This window comes from Tursiops truncatus, chromosome 2 (assembly GCF_011762595.2).
Source record: "Tursiops truncatus isolate mTurTru1 chromosome 2, mTurTru1.mat.Y, whole genome shotgun sequence".
Lineage (NCBI taxonomy): Eukaryota > Metazoa > Chordata > Mammalia > Artiodactyla > Delphinidae > Tursiops > Tursiops truncatus.
This window is the reverse complement of record NC_047035.1, coordinates 74,796,019-74,818,193: the sequence shown is the minus strand read 5'-3', so window position 1 is coordinate 74,818,193 and position 22,175 is coordinate 74,796,019. Positions and strand designations below refer to the sequence as shown.

Genomic DNA, 22,175 nt, shown 5'->3' with positions numbered 1-22,175 from the left:
TTGCCCCACATCTTACAAATTCCTAGACCCCTAAAGTCTATAAATGTCTATTCTCTTAAACTTCAATCCCTTGTAATGCTAATCAGATCAGCTTAACACTGTGTTACAAGAAAGAAGAAATCTCAGGATCTCCTGAGTCCTGCAGGAAGGCTAAAAAGCAAACAAACCACCTTGACAAACCCCTACCACCAGCATTCTCCCACCCACCATCCACTATCTCTAGTCTGGTTTTAACCTAATCAAGAGGATGACCACCCCAGGGACATCAGGCCCTGTTTACCAGTTCAGGTAAGTTCTGGAGTCAGCCTTAAGATCTGACTCCTCTTCTGAGCAAGCCAATCAGGACCTCTCTCTCTCCAGCCCCCATCCCAGCTACCTAAAGCGGACCCACCTATGTAGGCTAGTCCTTCAACTGCTCCCTCTGGGGAAGGGGAGGCAGGGATCCCAAACTGACGGACACCTGAGGTTGAGCCACCCTGTCCCCGGGAACCAGGCTGGCGCCAAAGACAACCCCAGAGCAGAGGAATGCTCATCTTGGCATGTGTGCCTTAGGTTTAGGGTGGCCAGATAAAGTACAGGATGCCCATTTATGTCCTAAATATTGCATGGGACATGCTTACTCCAAAAAAGTATTTGCTGTTTATCTGCAGTTCAACTTTAACTAGGCGTCCTGGGTTTTATTTGCGAAATTTGGTAGTCTACTTGGGCCACAGGCTCTCAGACCCTTGGTAGGCGCGTTCAACGGTGGGTAGTGTCTCCACAAACATCTTGAGCATCTGATTAGAAGGAACACTAAGGGGTGGACTTGAGGGCATGGGGTGGCTATAATAGGGAAGCCCAGTGGGTGTGCGGGAGCGTGCAGGGGTAGTTAATTCACTTTTTAATTATCAGAGAGTAGAGGTTTGATGGAGCTCCTGTGAGGGACTCGGTAGGTTCAGTACTACTTATCTCCCTCACTGTCCCCAAATATGTGACCAGAACTACTGTCCTATTCTGTGACGCTCTCGGAGACATCTCATGTGTCCCAGCTGTCCCAGCCGGCTGGGTTCAGAGTCCCAGCCCGCGTCCTGGGGCCCCTCCTCCCCGTTCGCGGCGCTGGCCACGCCCCACTTTGCTATCCTACCCTTTTCTGGGTCAGCTGGTGCTGGCGTCAGGCGGAGGGATGGGCTGGCTCAGCTCGACCCGGCAGGGCTTGTTTACTATGGCTGATGATCTGGAGCAGCAGTGAGTTAATCCTGTCTCTTTCTCTATCTCTATCTCTGGGCCATGAACCTGGGACTGTCTGTGGCTGAGGAACAGTTTTAGACACCTTCCAGACTTTCCTTTTTCAGGTCGGCTTCAGGGGAGGGTTGGGGGGTTGCATTTGGTTGCTTTCCTTTTGCCCAGAAGATGCGGCAGCAGAGCCAGGGGAGGAATGGAAGAGAACGATTTCTACAGCCCAGCGGTTCTGACTTTCCACTTTAGTGTTCGCGTTCATTCCTTGCTCCCCTCTAGTCTATGTACCCTGGGATTAGATTTAGTGGTGATGTCCCAGATTCCCCCAAAGCAAGCGTGTGGACGCGGGTGCGGGGGTAACAGCCAGGTCTGCTCGTCTGGATTTGCTCCAGGTTGGGAGGCAGGGGTGTGGGAAGAGCCTTGCTTAGCCCAGCCCAGCACGGGTAAGGCGTGGCAAGCGGAGAGCGGGCTCCACTGCGCTGGGATTGGTCTGGGTTAATAGGCTTGCAAGTTTCTTTCGCTCTTGCCAACCGAGACGCTTAGTCGCTGGCAATCCTTGTTGATAGTTTTTAATCATCATAACAATATCCTTAATGCTGCGGTTTCAGAATTAGAGCTTTTGGAATTTGTTAACACCGTCTCAAGGACATCAAGTTTGGGATGCCACCTGTAGGTGGTGTGACAAGCAGTTCACAGTCTGATAGGAGCAAGGAAAAGTTGCTTGGAGAATGACTCAGCTTCCAGCCAAGCGGGGGGCGGGGGGGCGGGGAGGCCGTGTTCACCAAAACTGGGCCTTTCCTGGATCCCGTGTTCCCCCTTGTTCCCCCCTTTTCAGAGCTGTTTGCAAAACTAGTTAACGTTATGACAATAATAGCTTCCTGGACTTGAAGGAACTGCCCAGGAGAGTGGTGTTTTTCCAAAATGATGCTTCCAAGAGGAGATTTACAATAGCTACGATGACTTAGAGAAATCGAATATTAGAGCTGGTAGAGATTCAGGTAGATCAGTTCCTTTTTACAAATGAAGAATCCAGTGCCCAAAGAAGTTAGGAGACCTCAAGATCACAGAGGTCTAGAACAGTCTTCTCACCCAGCACAGAACCCCTTCTGCTTCACCCACCATCAGGATAAAGGCACCCTAAAGGGAAGAGACAACCCCAGCCAGGCTAAGTTCATGGCTAAGTGGCTGCTCTGCTTCTTGCCTGAATTCCCCAGCTCAGTCCTCATCTCCCCAGTGGTATGGAGCAGATAGTGTGCCAGGGACTATTTCCAGTTCTTTACCAGTAGCATTTTTGGTGAAGAAGAGAGGAAAAGCTCTCCCTGAATAGTATCTCTGCAGAGCAGCCCTTGATGCTGTTCCTTGGAACAACATTTCTCCTGAGTGCTGCTTTGGGCAGATATAAGGCAATGTGAGGTCCAGATGACATGCCCTGACTTGTCACAGTCTCTGTGGGGTGGAGAGAAGGTTTGTCTCTTAAGACTGGCAACATTCTGTGGTCTTGGTGCCCGTGCTTCAAGCCTATAAGGAATTCCAGTGGAATATTCAAAGGGTTCTGAGTCTTTGTAGGACTGCATTGATTGAGAGTGACAGCTCTCACCTGGCTAAAGCCATTGATGGACCAGTTTCAGCTGCAACCTCAGTATGTCTTTCAAACCTCAGTCACTGAGATTTGCTACTTGCAAAACACTGGGAATACAGATAGCTTATGATTTAGCTGGGGAAAAGAACATTTATTGGGACTTTATCTTGTGCTAGTGTGATGTCTCTGTGCATTCATTCATTTGATCTTTATAACAACGCTATGAGGTAGATACTATTATTACCTCCCTTTAAAGATGAGGAAACTGACTAGAGAAGGCTAAATAATGTGTCCAAAGACACATTGCTGGTGAGTGGCAATGCCAGGATTAGAACTTCAGCCTCTGGCCTTAGGTCACACCTCCTTTCAGAAAACAGACAAGTGTGAAACTGTGCTTGTATAATGTGAGTATTCGTGTGTGGCCTTGAAAAAATAAGGCGAAACCTGGATTTGAGATCCCGGTTCTAGTTCTGCTTCTTTTTCTAACTAGCTGTATAACCTCTTCGGGCATCACTTTGCTCATCTGTAAAATAAAGAGGCTGGACTAGATTTCTAGGGAACTATTCTAATCTAAAATTCTGCACTTCAAATGATGTAGCAAGATGCCCAATGTGTGCCATGGGGGGGGGTTGGTAATAGTTCCCCTCGCTCCCCCGCAGAATGCCCCTGCTTGACTGTTCTGATGTTTACAGGCCCTTTCTGTAACTGGTGGTGTGGATCCTGAAATCCACTTCATCCAGACAGAGTTCAAGAAAAGAGAAATATCATATGGGATGGAAAAGGAATAATAAAAGCTCATTCATTGAGCATCTGTTTTGTCCCAGGCACCTTATGAGGTCCCTTCCATATCTAGATGCTCAAAGACAGGTTATTTAACAGGCCAACACCAGTCTGCTTGTAAATGATATTATTGTGACTTAGATCCAGGGCGTTTTTTTTTTTTAAAAGCATTTTTTGGGGGGTTTGTTTGTTTGTTTGTTTTTGGCTGCATCGGGTCTTCGTTGCTGCATGTGGGCTTTCTCTAGTTGCGGCGAGCAGGGGCTACTCTTCGTTGCAGTGTGGGGGCTTCTCATTGCGGTGGCTTCTCTTGTTGCAGAGCACGGGGCTCTTCAGTAGTTGTGGCACGTGGGCTCAAAAGTTGTGGCTCGTGGGCTTTAGAGTGCAGGCCCAGTAGTTGTGGTGCACTGGCTTAGTTGCTCCCCGGCATGTGGGATCTTCCTGGACCAGGGCTCGATCCCGTGTCCCCTGCATTGGCAGGCGGATTCTAAACTACTGTACCACCAGGGAAGTCCCTAGATCCAGGGTTTTTAAAAATTATTCCACAACTGCTACTTTCAACCTCTACCCTGCAATGACTTAAAGTTCCCTGGGTATAAAGTAGAAAGCAAGATAGGTTATCTTGTCTGTTTTACTGCATGCCACTGGAGGTGATGACGTGTGTGAGCTTTCTACTCATTTCATAAACTGGAAACAAAACCAAGGGCAACCTTTGTCCTGTCAGGGAATCACAGCAGGACTTGAACCCAGGTCTCCCTCATCCTACTCCCTGCCTCTCCCATCATGTCATTCAAGGCTGGACTGATTGATTGCCTGAGAGCCCAACTGGGCAGTGACACAGTGCTCTGTACTTCCAGAGGCTTGGAAGAGGGCACACACAAACACTGGTGCCCTTCCAGGAGGGCAGGTGGCATGGGAATTTTCCCTACTCTAAGGGAACATACAGTCCTAGGGATGGCAAAGGAGAACTGAAACATTAGTTAAAAGTTGGCTTTTTTCCCCTTGTAACCTCCTTGAACATTATAATAACCAGTAACAAAGTGGAGTTGTAAAGCTCCAATGAGATAAAAAAATGTGAAAGGGCTTTGTAAACTGTGAAGTGTTGTGCACATGGTATTCTGAGTATCTGTTGAAACAAAGGGCATGTTGTTGTTAATAACCATTTACCAGAGAAGAGTAACAGTCTATCAGGCAGCCATGGAATTGCTGACTGCCATAGGGGCAGGTTTCCTGAGCCTGGAAACACCCTGCACACTGATAACTCTTTTGTAACTAACTGCCGGCAAGCCTGACAGCATCAGTGTTTCCAGCTTTGCCAGTGAGTGTCTCTGTGTCTCCCTGTCCCAGGCCTCAAGGCTGGCTGAGCAGCTGGCTGCCCGCTTGGCGCCCCACTTCCATGTCTCAGCTGAAGAATGTGGAAGCCAGGATCCTCCAGTGTAAGTAGAAGGGACACTCATCCCACCTCCCTCGGGAGGCCCAGGATACAGGATCTTCCCGGAGCCTGGCACACTAAGCCCACTGATTCCTGATTGACAATGCTTGGGGTGGGAGGAAGGGATGTCTGTGACTGGAGGGAAAAGATTTGCCCAGAGGACACACATTCCATGATAGTGGTTCCTTGACATCTCCCTCCCTGTCCGTCATGCTGGTTTCTGTCACATCCCACAACTTCACCTCAAACCCTGTACCAGCTATTAACATACAACATGTACAAATGTACACATCCTCTCCTTTACTTCTTCCTTCTCCTATTCTTTTCTTTTGCCATCTCTCCCTTTCTCATCAAACACACAAGCACTTCTTAGATTTACCGTCTTCCTACCCAAGGACCAGCAGTCCTGTATTCTCTAATATTACTATTCCTTGTGTTCTGCCCAATTAGCGCCCCCCAGCCCACCCCGCCATCCAGTTACCAGAGTGGTTGGGGATTCCCACAGACCAGCTCTAGTGGGCAGTGTTCTGTGGGGGTTAAGGCATCCCAGGGACATCAGCAGCCACCGACTCAAACAAGATCCTTGGGCCACATCTCCCCATAATCCTCATATGATCTTCCCCGCCCTATAGCCACTGCCCCAGCCATGGCTACCCTCTCTCTTATGGGCTGGGATAAGTACAACCACAGCCCCAGTTTTCAAGCCTTTCAAGCTGTCTGGGATCCAGGTGACTTCCCCCCGCCCCCCCCCCGGCAGCTGTGTCATGTGACTGCCTTCACACCAGCAGTGCAAGCATTGCCCACCTTGGTCTGTCCCTAAGAGGGACCTGGCTCAACCCTCCCAGATACCCTCAGTGAGGACACTACTGTCCATGGGTCAAGCCCCAAGCACATACAGGTACAAGAGTGATAGATGCTGAAGCTCTGTGGGGTCAGGGGGGTCAGTGGGGTCACCGCCACCATGGACCCAAAGGGACCCAAACAGCCTCAAGGAGTAAGATGGCCCCTCTTAATACCTACAGACTAGACGGTCTACAAATTGTACTTGGACTTGAACTCTTAGGATGTATGGTCAGAGTGTTGTGAAAGGAAAAGCGAGGAAGGTCAGGAAGGGTTTGGGGATGAGAGAGAACTGAAGAGTGGGAGTCCAAGCAAAAGGATGATGCTGTCAGCACACAGTCTTATTGCTCTGCCCTGGACCCCTCTCCCTAGGCCTCCAGAACAAGTTCCTGGCCCGATATGTGTCCCTCCCAAACCAGAACAAGATCTGGACGGTGACAGTGAGCCCTGAGCTCAGGGACCGCACCCCCCTGGTGATGGTGCATGGCTTTGGGGGCGGCGTGGGCCTCTGGATCCTCAACATGGATTCACTGAGCGCCCGCCGCACTCTGCACACCTTCGATCTGCTCGGCTTCGGGCGAAGCTCTAGGCCAACGTTCCCGAGGGACCCAGAGGGGGCCGAGGACGAGTTTGTGACCTCTATAGAGACGTGGCGGGAAACCATGGGGATCCCCAGTATGATCCTCCTGGGGCACAGTCTGGGAGGATTCCTGGCCACTTCCTACTCCATCAAGTACCCTGACAGGTAAGGGGGAGCCACCCATCTCCATCACGACAACTCCTCGCCTGGCCGGGAAACTTCCGGTATTTGTTTCCAATAGTTCTCTTCCTGGGTGATTTAAGGGCTGTGATACCTTCAAGCAAAGACAACTTGACTCCTCCTTTTTCCTCCTTTAGAGTTAAACACCTCATCCTGGTGGACCCATGGGGCTTTCCCCTCCGACCAACTGACCCCAGTCAGATCCGTGCACCCCCGACCTGGGTCAAGGCTGTGGCCTCTGTCCTAGGGCGTTCCAATCCACTGGCTGTTCTTCGAGTAGCTGGGCCCTGGGGTGAGTAGCCTATAGATGGAAAACTATCTCCTCAAACCACGGCTCTCCCATTCTAGAAGCCCCACTGCACCTGGACTCTCACCATCCCCTCTTGTTCATGAAAAGTGGGAACAGGCCTAACATTGTTATTTAAAGCTGTTAATCTGGACCAGATGTCTTTGTCTGCAGTTTCAGAAGGTTCTTTTTTTCCTTCAGCTGCATGGAAAAAGCTTTTCCATGCAAGAGACAGATGGAGCAGAACTGCTACTCTGTGCCCCAGAGAGAGAGGAAGGGGCTGTGAGGTGACTCTTCCTCTGCTGAGTTTCTGTGCTACATGTTTATGGCAGCTTGTTGGTGTTTCAGCGTGGTCACCACTGCTGGATCCCATCCCTGCCGCTCACCCAGCACCTGTTGCCAGGAGAGGTCAGGACCAGAGCCTCCAGCCTAGCCCACAGTGGCAGGCAAGCTCCTGCCCCAGTCAGACACCACATCTTCACCACTTAGTAGCTGTCAGCAAATCCTGTGAGTGAAGGGAGGGAAGGAGGGGGGAGCCAGCCAGAGTGAGTGTGAGCAATACGCCCCAGCCTTCTGACCTCACACTGCTAGCACCCTCCCTATCTGGGGAGCCTTTTACTCTGATAAAGCGAAAAGCAGATTCCCTTTACGGAAGATGGGTGGCCATCTATTCTGCACTGATGGCTTATATATACACAGTAATGTTCAATAGCCAATTATTATGAATTAATTGCTAATGGCTGAATAAGAGTTGTCTCTCTAGGCCCTTCAAGAGAAACAGAATGGCTCTGGATAAAAGAGAAAAATGAGCACTTGAGCAGAAGGTAGGAGTTTGGGGAGAAAGGAAGGAAAGCAAGAGACACAGGTGCCAAAGGATACTCAATGTGCAGAGGGCTGACCTTCTTAGGGCACCCAGCACTGTGCACAGACCTTCTATAATCCTTTTACAGGGAGAAGCCCTGCTCTAACCACTCTCCCCATTTCTGGACTTGCCTCTGGCCAGGTCCATGCATGGGCATCAGAGCTGTTATGGTTGGGGAGGTTGGCTGGCAGCCATGCAGGAGGACCAGGGCCCAGGGGATCCCGGCTTTGCTTCCCTCTCACCCCTTGCTTCTCACACAGAGAGAGCAGACCAGAAGAGAGAGGCCAGAAGCTGATCATTCATTAGGCCCAGTTTTTACAGTGTGTTTCAAGTGCCCTACTGCTTGTATATGTACTATTTAAAGAAAGGTGAAGGGAACAGATTGCTCTAAAACTGTGCCCCGAGTCTGAGATGCCAGCATTAGGTTCACCTCTTCACTCGTATTCTGTTACAGGCCTGAACGTGAGAGGGCTCTTGGGAGGTGGTCTGGTTTCATCCACTACCTTCAGAAGATTAAATGGCCATAAAGGGTCTCGGGGAGAAAGAGAACATAGCTCGGACTGTAAAAGCAAAGCATCTCAACCATGGACTCCAGTGGGGCTTGTGATCCTTGGAGAGAAAGATCTTGGGACTTCATTGAGCTGCAGATAATCTGGTTCCTCAGTGACATTAGACTGTCTAAATTCTTTGGCAACTGACTCTCATTTGTAGTCACCTGGAGCTTCCCAAAAGACTTCCATGCTCTGTCTGCCACTATAACATTAAGTGTACAAAGCAAACAAACCCTTAGGAGAAATAATGTTTGGTTAAAGTTGTTAACACATAAAAAAGCAGGAGTCTTTCCTCCCTATTCAAATCGGCCTCTCCACGTTCTGTCCCCTCCCAGGGCCCAGCCTGGTACAGCGATTCCGACCAGACTTCAAACGCAAGTTTGCAGACTTCTTTGACGATGATACTATATCGGAGTATATCTACCACTGCAATGCCCAGAATCCCAGGTGAGGGCAGCTTCCAGAGTCGGCTCAGGTCGATGGGTTGGCAGCTAAAACTCGAGCTGCTGGAAAACTCCAGAGCGGTCCCAGGATCATTCTGTGCTATATTTCTTCTTCCACAGAGCTCTCATTCAGTTAGGGGAACATAGGCATTAGCAGGCTTGATGGTTTCCAGAGACTTTCCCAGGGATAGGCGCAAAGGAATGGAGAAGATAATAGATTAATTAAACATGCCGCCCGTCTCTAGAGAAGGATCCTTACTCTTCCCTGGAGATAGGCAGTTAGCCTGACAGGCAAAAAGACTGGAAAACATTTGCAAAGATCTTTTTTTTTTTAACTGAAAAAGTGATATGAACATGGTATTTTTTTTTGAATTTTATTTATTTTTTTATACATCAGGTCCTTATTAGTCATCCATTTTATACACATCAGTGTATACATGTCAATCCCAATCGCCCAATAAATCACCCCCTCACCCCCACCCCCCCCGCCGCAGCTTTCCCCCCTTGGTGTCCATAGGTTTCTTCTCTATGTCTGTGTCTCTATTTCTGCCCTGCAAACCAGTTCATCTGTACTGTTTTTCTAGGTTCCACATATACGTGTTAATACACGATATTTGTTTTTCTCTTTCTGACTTACTTCACTCTGTATGACAGTTTCTGGATCCATCCACATCTCAACAAATGATCCAATTTCGTTCCTTTTTATGGCTGAGTAATATTCCATTGTATATATGTATCACAACTTCTTTATCCATTCGTCTGTCGATGGGCATTTAGGTTGCTTCCATGACCTGGCTATTGTAAATAGTGCTGCAATGAACAGTGGGATGCATGTGTCTTTTTGAATTGTGGTTTTCTCTCGGTATATGCCCAGGAATGGGATTGCTGGGTCATATGGTAATTCTATTTTTAGTTTTTTAAGGAACCTCCATACTGTTCTCCATAGTGGCTGTATCAGTTTACATTCCAAGTGCAAGAGGGTTCCCTTTTCTCCACACCCTTTCCAGCATTTGTTGTTTGTAGATTTTCTGATGAAGCCCATTCTAACTGGTGTGAGGTGATACCTCATTGTAGTTTTGATTTGCATTTCTCTCATAATTAGTGATGTTGAGCAGCTTTTCATGTGCTTCTTGGCCATCTGTATGTCTTCTTTGGAGAAATGTCTATCTAGGTCTTCTTCCCATTTTTGGATTGGGTTTTTTTTTTAATATTGAGCACATGAGCTGTTTATATATTTTGGAGATTAATCCTTTGTCCATTGATTCATTTGCAAATATTTTCTCCCATTCTGAGGGTTGTCTTTTTGTCTTGTTTATGGTTTCCTTTGCTGTGCAAAAGCTTTGAAGTTTCATTAGGTCCCATTTGTTTATTTTTGTTTTCATTTCCATTACTCTAGGAGGTGGATCAAAAAAGATCTTGCTGTGATTTATGTCAATGAGTGTTCTTTCTATGTTTTCCTCTAAGAGTTTTATAGTGTCCAGTCTTACATTTAGGTCTCTAATCCATTTTGAGTTTATTTTTGTGTATGGTGTTAGGGAGTGTTCTAATTTCATTCTTTTACATGTAGCTGTCCAGTTTTCCCAGCACCACTCGTTGAAGAGACTGTCTTTTCTCCATTGTATATCCTTGCCTCTTTTGTCATAGATTAGTTGACCATAGGTGCATGGGTTTACCTCTGAGCTTTCTATCTTGTTCCATTGATCTATGTTTCTGTTTTTGTGCCAGTACCATATTGTCTTCATTACTGTAGCTTTGTAGTATAGTCTGAAGTCAGGGAGTCTGATTCCTCCAGCTCCATTTTCTTCCCTCAAGACTGCTTTGGCTATTCAGAGTCTTTTGTGTCTCCATACAAATTTTAAGATTTTTTTGTTCTAGTTCATAAAAAATGCCATTGGTAATTTGATAGGGATTGCATTGAATCTGTAGATTGCTTTGGGTAGTATAGTCATTTTCACAATATTGATTCTTCCAATCCAAGAACATGGTATATCTCTCCATCTGTTGGTATCATCTTTAATTTCTTTCATCAGTGTCTTATAGTTTTCTGCATACAGGTCTTTTGTCTCCCTAGGTTTATTCCTAGGTATTTTATTCTTTTTGTTGCAGTGGTAAATGGGAGTGTTTCCTTAATTTCTCTTTCAGATTTTTCATCATTAGTGTATAGGAATGCAAGAGATTTCTGTGCATTAATTTTGTATCCTGCAACTTTACCAAATTCAATGATTAGCTCTAGTAGTTTTCTGGTGGCACCTTTAGAATTCTCTATGTATAGTATCATGCCATCTGCAAACAGTGACTGTTTTACTTCTTCTTTTCCAGTTTGTATTCTTTTTATTTCTTTTTCTTCTCTGATTGCCATGGCTAGGACTTCCAAAACTACATTGAATAATAGCGGTGAGAGAGGACATCCTTGTCTTGTTCCTGATCTTAGAGGAAATGCTTTCAGGTTTTCACCATTGAGAATGATGTTTGCTGTGGGTTTGTCATATATGGCCTTTATTATGTTGAGGTAGGTTCCCTCTATGCACACTTTCTGTAGTTTTTATCATAAATGGGTGTTGAATTTTGTCAAAAGCTTTTTCTGCATCTATTGAGATGATCATATGGTTTTTATTCTTCAGTTTGTTAATATGGTGTATCATATTGATTGATTTGCATATATTGAAGAATCCTTGCATACCTGGGATAAATCCCACTTGATCATGGTGTATGTAATGTGTTGTTGGATTCTGTTTGCTAGTATTTTGTTGAGGATTTTTGCATCTATATTCATCAGTGATATTGGTCTGTAATTTTCTTTTTTTGTAGTACCTTTGTCTGGTTTTGGTATCAGGGTGATGGTGGCCTCATAGAATGAGTTTGGGAGTGTTCCTTCCTCTGCAACTTTTTGGAAGAGTTTGAGAAGGATGGGTGTTAGCTCTTCTCTAAATGTTTGATAGAATTCACCTGTGAAGCCATCTGGTCCTGGACTTTTTTTTGTTGGAAGATTTCTAATCACAGTGTCAATTTCATTACTTGTGATTGGTCTGTTCATATTTTTTATTTCTTTCTGGTTCAGCCTTGAAAGGTTATACCTTTCTAAGAATTTGTCCATTTCTTCCAGGTTGTCCATTTTATTGGCATAGAGTTGCTGGTAGTAGTCTCTTAGGATGCTTTGTATTTCTGCAGTGTCTGTTGTAACTTCTTCTTTTTCATTTCTAATTTTATTGATTTGAGTTCTTTCCCTCTTTTTCTTTTTTTGTTTTGTTTGGTTTTTGTTTTTGTTTTTGTGGTACGCGGGCCTCTCACTGTTGTGGCTTCTCCCGTTGCGGAGCACAGGCTCCGGACGCACAGGCCCAGCGGCCATGGCTCACAGGCCCAGCCGCTCCGCGGCATGTGGGATCCTGCTGGACCAGGGCACAAACCCATGTCCCCTGCATTGGCAGGCAGACTCTCAACCACTGCACCATCAGGGAAGCCCTCCCTCTTTTTCTTGATGAGTCTTGCTAATGGTTTATCAATTTTGTTTATCTTCTCAAAGAACCAGCTTTTAGTTTTATTGATCGTTGCTATTGTTTTCTTTGTTTCTATTTCATTTATTTCTGCTCTGATCTTTATGATTTCTTTCCTTCTGCTAACTTTGGGTTTTGTTTGTTCTTCTTCCTCTAGTTCCTTTAGGTGTAAGGTTACATTGTTTATTTAAGATTTTTCTTGTTTCTTGAGGTAGGCTTGTATAGCTATAAACTTCCCTCTTAGAACTGTTTTTGCTGCATCCCATAGGTTTTGGATTGTCATGTTTTCATTGTCATTTGTCTCTAGGTATTTTTTGACTTCCTCTGATTCCTTCAGTGATCTCTTGATTATTTAGTAAAATAGTGTTTAGCCTCCATGTGTTTGTGTTTTTTACGTTTTTTCCCGTGTAATTCATTTCTAATCTCATAGCATTGTGGTCAGAAAAGATGCTTGATATGATTTCAATTTTCTTAAACTTACTGAGGCTTGATTTGTGACCCAAGATGTGATCTATCCTGGAGAATGTTCTGTGCGCACTTGAGAAGAAAGTGTAATCTGCTGTTTTTGGATGGAATGTCCTATAAATATCAATTAAATCTATCTGGTCTATTGTGTTGTTTAAAGCTTGTTTTTCCTTATTTATTTTCATTTTGGATGATCTGTCCATTGATGTAAGTGAGGTGATAAAGTCCCCCACTATTATTGTGTTACTGTCGATTTCCTCTTTTACAGCTGTTAGCAGTTGCCTTATGTATTGAGGTGCTCCTATGTTGGGTGCATATATATTTATAATTGTTATATCTTCTTCTTGGATTGATCCCTTGATCATTATGTAGTGTCCTTCCTTGTCTCTTGTAGCATTCTTTATTTTAAAATCTATTTTATCTGATATGAGTATTGCTATTCCAGCTTTCTTTTGATTTCTATTTGCATGGAATATCTTTTTCCATCCCCCTCACTTTCAGTCTGTATATGTCCCTAGGTCTGAAGTGGGTCTCTTGTAGACAGCATATGTATGGGTCTTGTTTTTGTATCCATTCAGCAAGCCTGTGTCTTTTGGTTGGAGCATTTAATCCATTCATGTTTAAGGTAATTATCGATATGTATGTTCCTATGACCATTTTCTTAGTTTTTTGCATTTGTGTTTGTAGGTCCTTTTCTTCTCTTGTGTTTCCCACTTAGAGAAGTTCCTTTAGCATTTGTTGTAGAGCTCGTTTGGTGGTGCTGAATTCTCTTAGCTTTTGCTTGCCTGTAAAGCTTTCGATTTCTCTGTTGAATCTGAATGAGATCCTTGCCGGGTAGAGTAATCTTGGTTGTAGGTTCTTCCCTTTCATCACTTTAAGTATATCATGCCACTCCCTTCTGGCTTGTAGAGTTTCTGCTGAGAAATCAGCTGTTAACCTTATGGGAGTTCCCTTGTATGTTATTTGTCATTTTTCCCTTGCTGTTTTCAATAATTTTTCTTTGTCTTTAATTTTTGCTGATTTGATTACTACATGTCTCGGCGTGTTTCTCCTTGGGTTTATCTTGTATGGGACTCTGTGCTTCCTGGACTTGGGTGGCTATTTCCTTTCCCCTGTTAGGGAAGTTTGCGACTATAATCTCTTCAAATATTTTCTTGGGCCCTTTCTCTCTTTCTTCTTCTGGGACCCCTATAATGCGAATGTTGTTGCGTTTAATGTTGTCCCAGAGGTCTCTTAGGTTGTCTTCATCTCTTTTCATTCTTTTTTCTTTATTCTGTTCCGCAGCAGTGAATTCCACCATTCTGTCTTCCAGGTCACTTATCCGTTCTTCTGCCTCAGTTATTCTGCTATTGATTCCTTCCAGTGTAGTTTTTATTTCAGTTATTGTATTGTTCATCTCTGTTTGTTTGCTCTTTAATTCTTCTAAGTCTTTGTTAAACGTTTCTTGCATTGTCTCTATCTTTGCCTCCATTCTTTTTCCGAGGTCCTGGATCATCTTCACTATCATTATTCTGAATTCTTTTTCTGGAAGGTTGCCTATCTCCACTTCATTTAGTTGTTTTTCTGGGGTTGTATCTTGTTCCTTCATCTGGTACATAGCCCTCTGCCTTTTCATCTTGTCTATCTTTCTGTGAATGTGGTTTTTGTTCCACAGGCTGCAGGATTGTAGTTCTTTTTCCTTCTCTGAACATGGTATTTTTATAAAGAAAAAAAAAAAAAAAGAAAGAAAGTCTTCTCCTGTCCCAGACCTGTAATTCCTGAATCTTCTTGTTAGTTTAGGTCTGAGATATCATGTGACATTGCTTCAGGGAACCTCCTTATGTATCTTCCTTTGCTCACATGTGACTATCTCTAGACTACATTCCTACAAATAGAACTGCTGATGGATAGATTATGCATTTAAAAATTTAATTATGTGCACCTTGAAATACTTACTGTTGGGATAGGAATGCCTTCCCTATCTTTGGGGGATTTGGGGATGTCCGCAGAATCTCTAGAAGTTTATATCTATGACAACTCAGACATAGGCCCCAGAAGCCTGCTGATCTACAGTCTTGACAACTGCCATCCAGGGCAGAGTCAGGGAGGTAGTCTTCCCTCCCTGGCAGTGCCATGTGAGTGGCTGATACCATGAGGCACCACCTCTGTGGGGGCCTCACCCCACACTACTGGGAGGCATCTCAGGGGAGCCAAGGTCATTGGGAGCAGCAGCACTGCCATGCCTCATTTCAGGACTGTTCAGCCGAAAGCTGTGAAGCAACTGGGGTTTTGCATTCCAGCAGTGCTGTCTGGGCATTAGCGTCAAACCCAGACAGCTTTCAGGCAGCGTGGGAACTGTTCATCCAACATTCCTCAGGAGCCCAGCTGATTGAAGGGCCCTGCTTAAGCAGCAGTATAGAAACTCAGCTCAACAGTCAAATCAGGAAGCCCACTGCTTCCTGCTCTCGACTCCTCTCAGCCCCCACTGGGCTCAGTGCCAGTCTCATACTCTCTGAGACCCTGCAGGCCCACCCCTAGCCCTTTCCTCAGAGCATTCCCCAGTCCCAGACCTAGTTCCATATAATGAATGGCCTCCCAATCTAAGCCACAGAGTACATAATCACACACCTCATTCAGGTCCTAGAAGAAGCAGAGATGACATCGGTGATAACAAGCCCCTTCCCCCAAACACCATCACTCAATTTTATAAGCCCCCGAGTCTTCCTGAGTTGTAACCTTCATGAGCTCATGGTAACTCTTACCATTCCCTTGGAAAACATACGATTTGGCCAAAGAAGAATATTTGGGGGATGGGGTACCTACTTTGCTTCACCTAGATTTAGGGGCTTTGTACATATTTTCATTTTCTTCACAATGACCTAATAAAGTGGGTATAACTCCTCCCAGCTTGTAAATGAGAAAATTAAGGTGTATTCTTATTTACATGACTTGCTTAGAAACTACAGCCAGGATTTGAACTCATGTCTCTCTGACTCCAGAGTCCATGATTTTTCCACTATGCTGCACTGCCTTAAGGAGGAGCCCTGTTTCTGGTGGCCTGTGCAGAACCCAGGCTCTCTTTCATCTCAGGGGTGCAAAGGAGACTGGGGATATAATTCCCAAACAGGCTGAGCCTGCTGGGTGGCGGTGTCCCCAACCTCTCCTGCTTCCCAGGAGAGCAACCTGGACAGCTGGCTTCTGCCCCGGCCTTGCAGACCCCTCGTGACACAGCCTCGGTTAGCTCTCCCTAAGGAAATGGCCAGGGAGCAAAGGAGATTAGATTGGCCGTCATTGCTTCTCAAGTCGCACAAACTGCTGCTCCCCCCAGGTCCTCACAAGACTGACGTTTCATTCCATTCTCTTCAGCAAGCCCTTTGTGCTACTGTAGTACTTGCTCATCAGAGCCCACCCCAAGTGAACCCCCTGACCCTCTCCTTCAGCCCCAGGAAGCCAAGTCCCTAGTCTGTGTTCTCCTAGAGCTCCGCCACCCTTTCATAATTCTTGGGAAATTTGAAGTTAAGTTAATCATATAATTCATTATTTATGCCTAAAGTATGAAGATAATGTGAGCTCCAGGAGGGCAGGCACTGCGTGTGTCTTGTTCATATGTCCCCACCCTCAGCTCCGGGATGCCACATAAATATTTGTTGAATGAACAGTAACCTATTAGGCTCTTGGATAATTCTCAGTGCCATGGGGTTTTCACAAGTGTATCCCTCCTAACTCATCTGTGATAGGAGCCTCTGGAGATTCAGTCCTGTCTCCTAATCTTCCTAATATTTAATGAGCCCAGTGCTGGGCTCTGAGAGGACCACAAAGAATGACAAAGATACTTCCCCAGCCTCTGAGATCAACAAACTGACATTTTAGGCTGTGGCGTTTATTCATTGCCTCACCCTGTTTTGCTTCTTCAGTGGGGAGACGGCATTCAAAACCATGATGGAGTCCTTCGGCTGGGCCCGGCGACCCATGTTAGAGCGAATTCACTTGATTCAAAAAGAAATGCCCATCACCATGATCTACGGGGCCAACACCTGGATAGACACCAGCACGGGAAAAAAGGTGAAGCTGCAGCGGCCGGATTCCTACGTCCGAGACATGGTACGTTGGCCACTGGAGGAGCAGGATTGAGGTGGAAACACTGCAACATCCCAGCACGTGTTGACTGACCCAGAGTAGCTGAGTCAGGGTAGCGAAGGGTGATGGGAGAGTCGGGGGGAAAGAGGAGTGGACAGGTTGAGCTATGGTAGTGGATTTGAAAGGGTTGGCTCTCTGTAAAATCATAATTAGGGGCTTCTCACTTCTGTGTAGCTCAGTTCAGCTGAAAGGCAGATTCTTGTCCAGTAGTCAGGCACAGGCACCACGCTGTCCCTCCACCCCCTGTAATTCCCACCCCAAACCAGAGCTGGGAACTGTAGAGGCTGCCATGAAGCCTTCCCACCACACTCCTCCGCGCCCCCCACCCTCATTTGCTAATGAGTATGCTTAATTAGGCTGGTGCCTGATGGGCCCTGCTTTAGTGGACATGTGGATGACATGAGCAGGTCGCTGACATGAGCAGGTCGCTGGAGGGGCTGGCATGGAAGGAAAGATAAAATCAGGCGCCATGGGAGAAGTAAGGATGGGATATTGGGATTCACTGACCCCCACAGGGAAGTGCCAAGATCTGGGGAGAAAGGTGGACTGTTGTCTTAGATAAAATAAGTGCTCATGGGCGACGGGCAAGCAGGCTTAAGGGAAAAAGAAATGGTGCAATAGCTTTCCAGTGCCTTGAATAAAGGGCTGTCCCGCCCCTGGTGGGGTCCTCCATCCACAGGAGATCGAGGGCGCCTCACACCACGTGTACGCGGACCAGCCACACATCTTCAACGCAGTGGTGGAGGAGATCTGCGACTCAGTTGATTGAGCTGCTCTCCCTAGAGGGCGAGGAGAAAGCCAGAGATTCACTCTCACCTCCCTGTCTCCTTACTTACCCCTCTGTCCCTTCCTGACCAACTAACATGTGCCAGCCAGGCAGAGTCTCGGGCTGTCCCCAGGGCAGGACCACAGAAGGAGAGCACTCCTCTCTACGCTAAGGGCTAGAGGCAAAAGCCACAAGTGGCCTTGAGCTCCCCACCCCAGGGAAGAGCATAAAGGCTTGCAGAGTGCCACCCCATTCTCTCCATGCCGAGTGTTACCCAGGTGTGGTTATGAAGGGTCACACCAAGCTGCGTCCCCCCTGTGCCAAAGGGAGGGCGGCTGCCTCCCCTGGGCGAAGGAGAGGCTCTCAGTGGCCTTTCCTGGCTCTGGAGTGTGTGTGGGGTAAGTTCCGTGCAGGAACATCTTCCTCCCCCTTCACCCCCGGCCCCCCGGCCCATGCCAGTTCTGTCCGGAGTCTGGTTGGGACTGGTTCCCACTTAAGTACCAAGAGCAGGTCCTGCAGCTCCCGTGACCTGAGAGGTCATATCCAAAGCCCTCATTAACAGAGGAGGCCCAGGGCAGGGCAGGGCATGGCTGGTCCATGGTGAGACAGCTCTGTTCCAGGAGAGCTAGGGCTGGCACCCGGGTCTGCTGAGAGACAGTGCTCACAGCAGACTCTGTTTGCTAAGGTTTGAGGCAAGCACCGTTGCCATGGGGCTGGTCCTGGCTGAGGATAAGCCCAACCCAGCCCTGCGTTCCAGCCTCATTGTACGGGGGTGCTGTTTGCCTGCCCTGTGTCTTAGCCCCAGCTGCCTAAGCTGGGAACATTCAAGTGCTTCCTTTCTGCCCCCTCTTCCTCCCGCTGGGAGGCCTCTGGGCCTCCCTCTGTGCCTTGGGCCCTGAAGCCCCACCCATAGTGTTGAGAAAGGTGGCCCCTGGTGGAGAGAAGGGAAAGGCCCTTCAACCCTGAGCCGTGTCTGGATCCCCATCCTCTCTAGTATCCGCAGGGTTTTTCTACCTGCCCCCGGAGCTGAGGCTCACGTGAGCCTCCGCCCAGGGTCCAGTGGGGAGCCTCCAGCCGGCAGTTGCCTGTCCTCATCAGCCACAGGATGGTTCTCACTGCCTGGCCCTCCATCCCTGCCACCTGTCCTTCTGGTCTCCAGCTCATCAGCCCCCGACCCCCCGTCACTCTCTCCCAGCGGCTGGTTCCAGGTGCTGCTCTGAGGTTCTGGGCAGTAGGCTGGGCCTGGCCCCAGAACCAGGGCAGCTCTTGCCTACTCCTTCACTTTTGTAAAGCCAACCCTTTCACCAGAATAGTATTAACTCCTGGTGCTTTGTACTACTGGTCCAGCTGCCTTGGGCTCCTTTTCTATATTAATAAATAAATGAGTCAAAACTGCCTTTGGTGATGATGTTTAATATTGCTCCAACAAGAGTGGTGCTGAATTCACAACAGCTCCTGTGCCGCCTGAGTCAGAGGAGGGAGCCCCGAGAGGTACCCACGCACAGGCCACTCGACTCCCTCTCCCGTTTAGTGCAGCATCCGCCCCTTAAGAGGATGGATAAGGACTGGATGGGCCAAGCCCCAACTCACAGGAGAATTAGGCTGAACTGGGTGCTCCCTACTGCCCATTAAATAGCCCTATCATCTGAAGTTCACCTTGGCCTTCACCTGGACTGCTCCCTAGGGCCTATTCTAACTCCTACTCACCCTCAACCTCAACTCAAATATTCCTTCTGCAGGGAAGCTTTCCCCTGAACCCCTAGACTAGACTCGCACCCCCTCTTCTGTGTCTCCAAGGCACACTCGAATGCCCCTTGGTAAAACTCATAAACTTGTAGTCACTTGTTTCGTGTCTGTCTTTCCTCCCTAGATCACAAGCTGCTTAAGGACAGGGGGCACGTCTGGCGCCTAGTTCATGTTCAGTAGATGTTTATTTTGATTGAGCCAAGGGAAGTGAGGCACGCCAAGTGTTCAGACATGTTCAAATCATTACCAGCGGTGCCTGCTGTGCTGGCTGACTCCAGCTAGGCCCAGAATTTAACAGCTCAAAATGGCACTTAATCCTACATTTGTCATCATGAATGAATGAATGAACAAGTGAATGGAACTCCTGGGTATAATTACAAAGCTCTGGTCTATCCGAGGACCCTGCATATTCTCTGACTGAAGATTGCTTGATGGACAACACCTGCCATATGGAGGCGAGGGCAGGTTTTTGTTTTTGTTTTTGTTTTGGCCTTGCCACTCGGTTTATGGGATCTTAGTGCCCCAACCAGGTATCGAACCTGGGGTCCCGGCAGTGAGAGTGCCGAGTCCTAACCACTGGACCACCAGGGAAGTCCTGAGGACAGGTACTTAGAACCAAGCACTAGGGCTGTGATAGTGAAGAAATGTGGTCCCTGCCTCCATGGGAAATTACATTCTACATGAAGACTCGTGTTTAATCAGATTATTGCATCAATTAGTAAAAAATTGCAACTGAAAAGTGCAGCCCTTGAGAGGTTGGGAAGGCGTCCCTGGGGAAGTGATGACAGCTGAGCCTGAAGGAAGAGCAGGTGAAAGGAGTGGGGGGGGGCAGGTCTGTGGAGAGATCTATTAGCAGGAACAATGGCTGTGAAATGAGGTATAGGGTGCGGATCCAGTCCTGCAGGTCCTCTGACTGTGAGAAGAATGTCGTGTTCACCCTAAAAGCGATGGAAAGAAATAACTGGAGCGGGACTTCTCTGGCGGTCCAGTGGTTAAGACTTCATGCTTCCACTGCAGGGGCACAGGTTTGATCTCAGGTCAGGGAACTAAGATCCCGCATGCCGTGTGGTGCAGCCAAAGGAAAAAAGAAAAAAGAAAGGAAAAAGAAAAAAATAATAACTGGAGTGAGGGTCAGGGTAGGGTGGGGAGTGTGACAGAATCTGACTTGAGACTGGAAATGACCACTCTGGCTGCTGTGTTGAGTACCGATTGGAGGGGGATGAGTCCCCGCAGGGGAAACTTTGAGGCCACGGAGTGGTCCAGGCCAGTGATGCTGGTAGCTTGGACTTGGCCAGTGATTAGTGGACATGCAGAGAAGATGCAAGAAATGTTTCGGAGGTAAAATCAAAAAGACTTGATGTCAATGCTGAGTGCTGCTACCATCCCCTTGCAGGAAGGGCCAAGTAAGGCAGTAGTCAGCAAACCCACTCACATCACAAAACAAACTTACGGTTACCGGGGGGAAAGGAAGAGGGATAAATTGGGAGATTGGGATTGACATATACACACTACTATATATAAAATAGATAACTAATAAGGACCTACTACTGTATAGCACAGGGAACTCTACTCAGTACTCTGTAATGACCTATATGGGAAAAGAATCTAAAGAAGAGTGGATATATGTATATGTATAACTGAGTCACATTGCTGTACAATAAAAGTTAAGTGTGTATGAATAAATATGCGTATGTTCTATAAGCATAAATTACTTAATTAACAACGTTTGCTGCTGGAGAGTAGAACTGGCTGGTAAAACTCTCATGGTTTCTTTTATACACTTCTGTACTGGTGGAAATTTTACAATTACTGTGTATTTTCATAGTTAAAAATTAAGGATTAGAAACAAAAAAACTCTCCTGCCAAAGGTAATCCTCACTTTGATTTATGTTTATCTGTCAGTTGTGTGGGTGAGCTCCATCAGACAGGAGTCAGGTGTGCTCACTTTGATTTGCACCTGGTCCAGCACAGACATTTACCTGTAGCTGAAAAAGCTTGTAGAAGCAAACAGCATTGCAGGAATGGGCTCCCAGTGGGCTGTATAAGGGCAAATACAGGTAAAGTGAAATAAAATTCACTGTGAAATAAAATTCGTATTTTATGGCAAGACAAAAAATTTAAACATAAAAAATTCTTCTCTGCCCTTTGGCTTCCTCTCTTCCCGCACTGTGCACTGTGTGTCTGCATTATGCATCACCAGACCTTCCCCATTGGCAGGAATACCTGCTTAACCATAAAGAGCAACATTCTCCCAGCATCAACACGACAACTCCTACAAAGATAGCATGACTTCTTGATCTTGTAAGGGGTCACATTACCCACCATGATGACGTTTAGATCTGGATCATGTAAACTGTCAATAATACATTATTTGATGTGCAGTCTTCTGTCTCAAAAAAATTATATAACTGTGCCTTGACTTCTAATGGGGAGAACAGTTCTCACAGCTTTCTGAGATGCTCTTCCCAAGTTATAATCTTCAAATTTGGCTCCAATAAAATTTTGCATTTCTTTCTTAGATTGACTGATTAATTTTTCATCAACAAGGCTTAAAAGGGAAAAGCTGTCTCTCCTCTCCCTTTTCTTAGACATCTACTTTAGAAAACTTGTGAGTTCTACATTTGTTCTTTGAAATGCATATAAATATTAAAGTATGTATAGGTATATAAATATTAAAGGTATCAATATATACATCTTTAGCCTTAAAAATTTAAATCAGACTCTGGCCAGCTTTGTGACCCAGCAAGTCTTTCTTAAGGAACTGGGAACCATGTCTTTGAAGTGGAATTGAAACTGTGCACCTCAGATTGGGACTGCAACCCACTCGGCCAGGACTCAAACCCGGC

The 22,175-nt window shown here is 46.6% G+C and overlaps 1 protein-coding gene and 1 long non-coding RNA gene across 5 annotated transcripts in view; one reads left to right on the top strand and one right to left on the bottom strand.

Moving 5' to 3' along the window:
* Nucleotides 1–1,121: 1,121 nt before the first annotated feature.
* On the top strand, nucleotides 1,122–18,978 carry ABHD4 (abhydrolase domain containing 4, N-acyl phospholipase B). 3 transcript variants are annotated; one of them, XM_073799565.1, is made up of 7 exons: nucleotides 1,122–1,224; nucleotides 4,919–5,007; nucleotides 6,263–6,588; nucleotides 6,741–6,895; nucleotides 8,638–8,749; nucleotides 16,595–16,781; nucleotides 17,497–18,978. In XM_073799565.1, exons 2-7 carry the CDS (start codon nucleotides 4,984–4,986, stop codon nucleotides 17,584–17,586), a joined length of 894 nt encoding a protein of 297 aa, XP_073655666.1. In that variant the 5' UTR covers nucleotides 1,122–1,224; nucleotides 4,919–4,983; the 3' UTR covers nucleotides 17,587–18,978. The 3 variants fall into 3 exon arrangements, with proteins under 3 accessions (XP_073655666.1, XP_019804095.1, XP_073655660.1); XM_019948536.3 differs by having other exon boundaries at nucleotides 1,128–1,224; nucleotides 6,216–6,588; XM_073799559.1 differs by lacking the exon at nucleotides 1,122–1,224 and adding an exon at nucleotides 1,313–1,331 and having other exon boundaries at nucleotides 6,216–6,588.
* Nucleotides 16,540–22,175, bottom strand: part of LOC109552287 (uncharacterized) — a 91,703-nt gene continuing 86,067 nt past the window's right edge. For both annotated transcript variants that reach the window (XR_012329412.1, XR_012329413.1), the window contains one exon: nucleotides 16,540–17,596. This is a non-coding gene — a long non-coding RNA (uncharacterized lncRNA). The remainder of the gene's footprint in view (nucleotides 17,597–22,175) is intronic.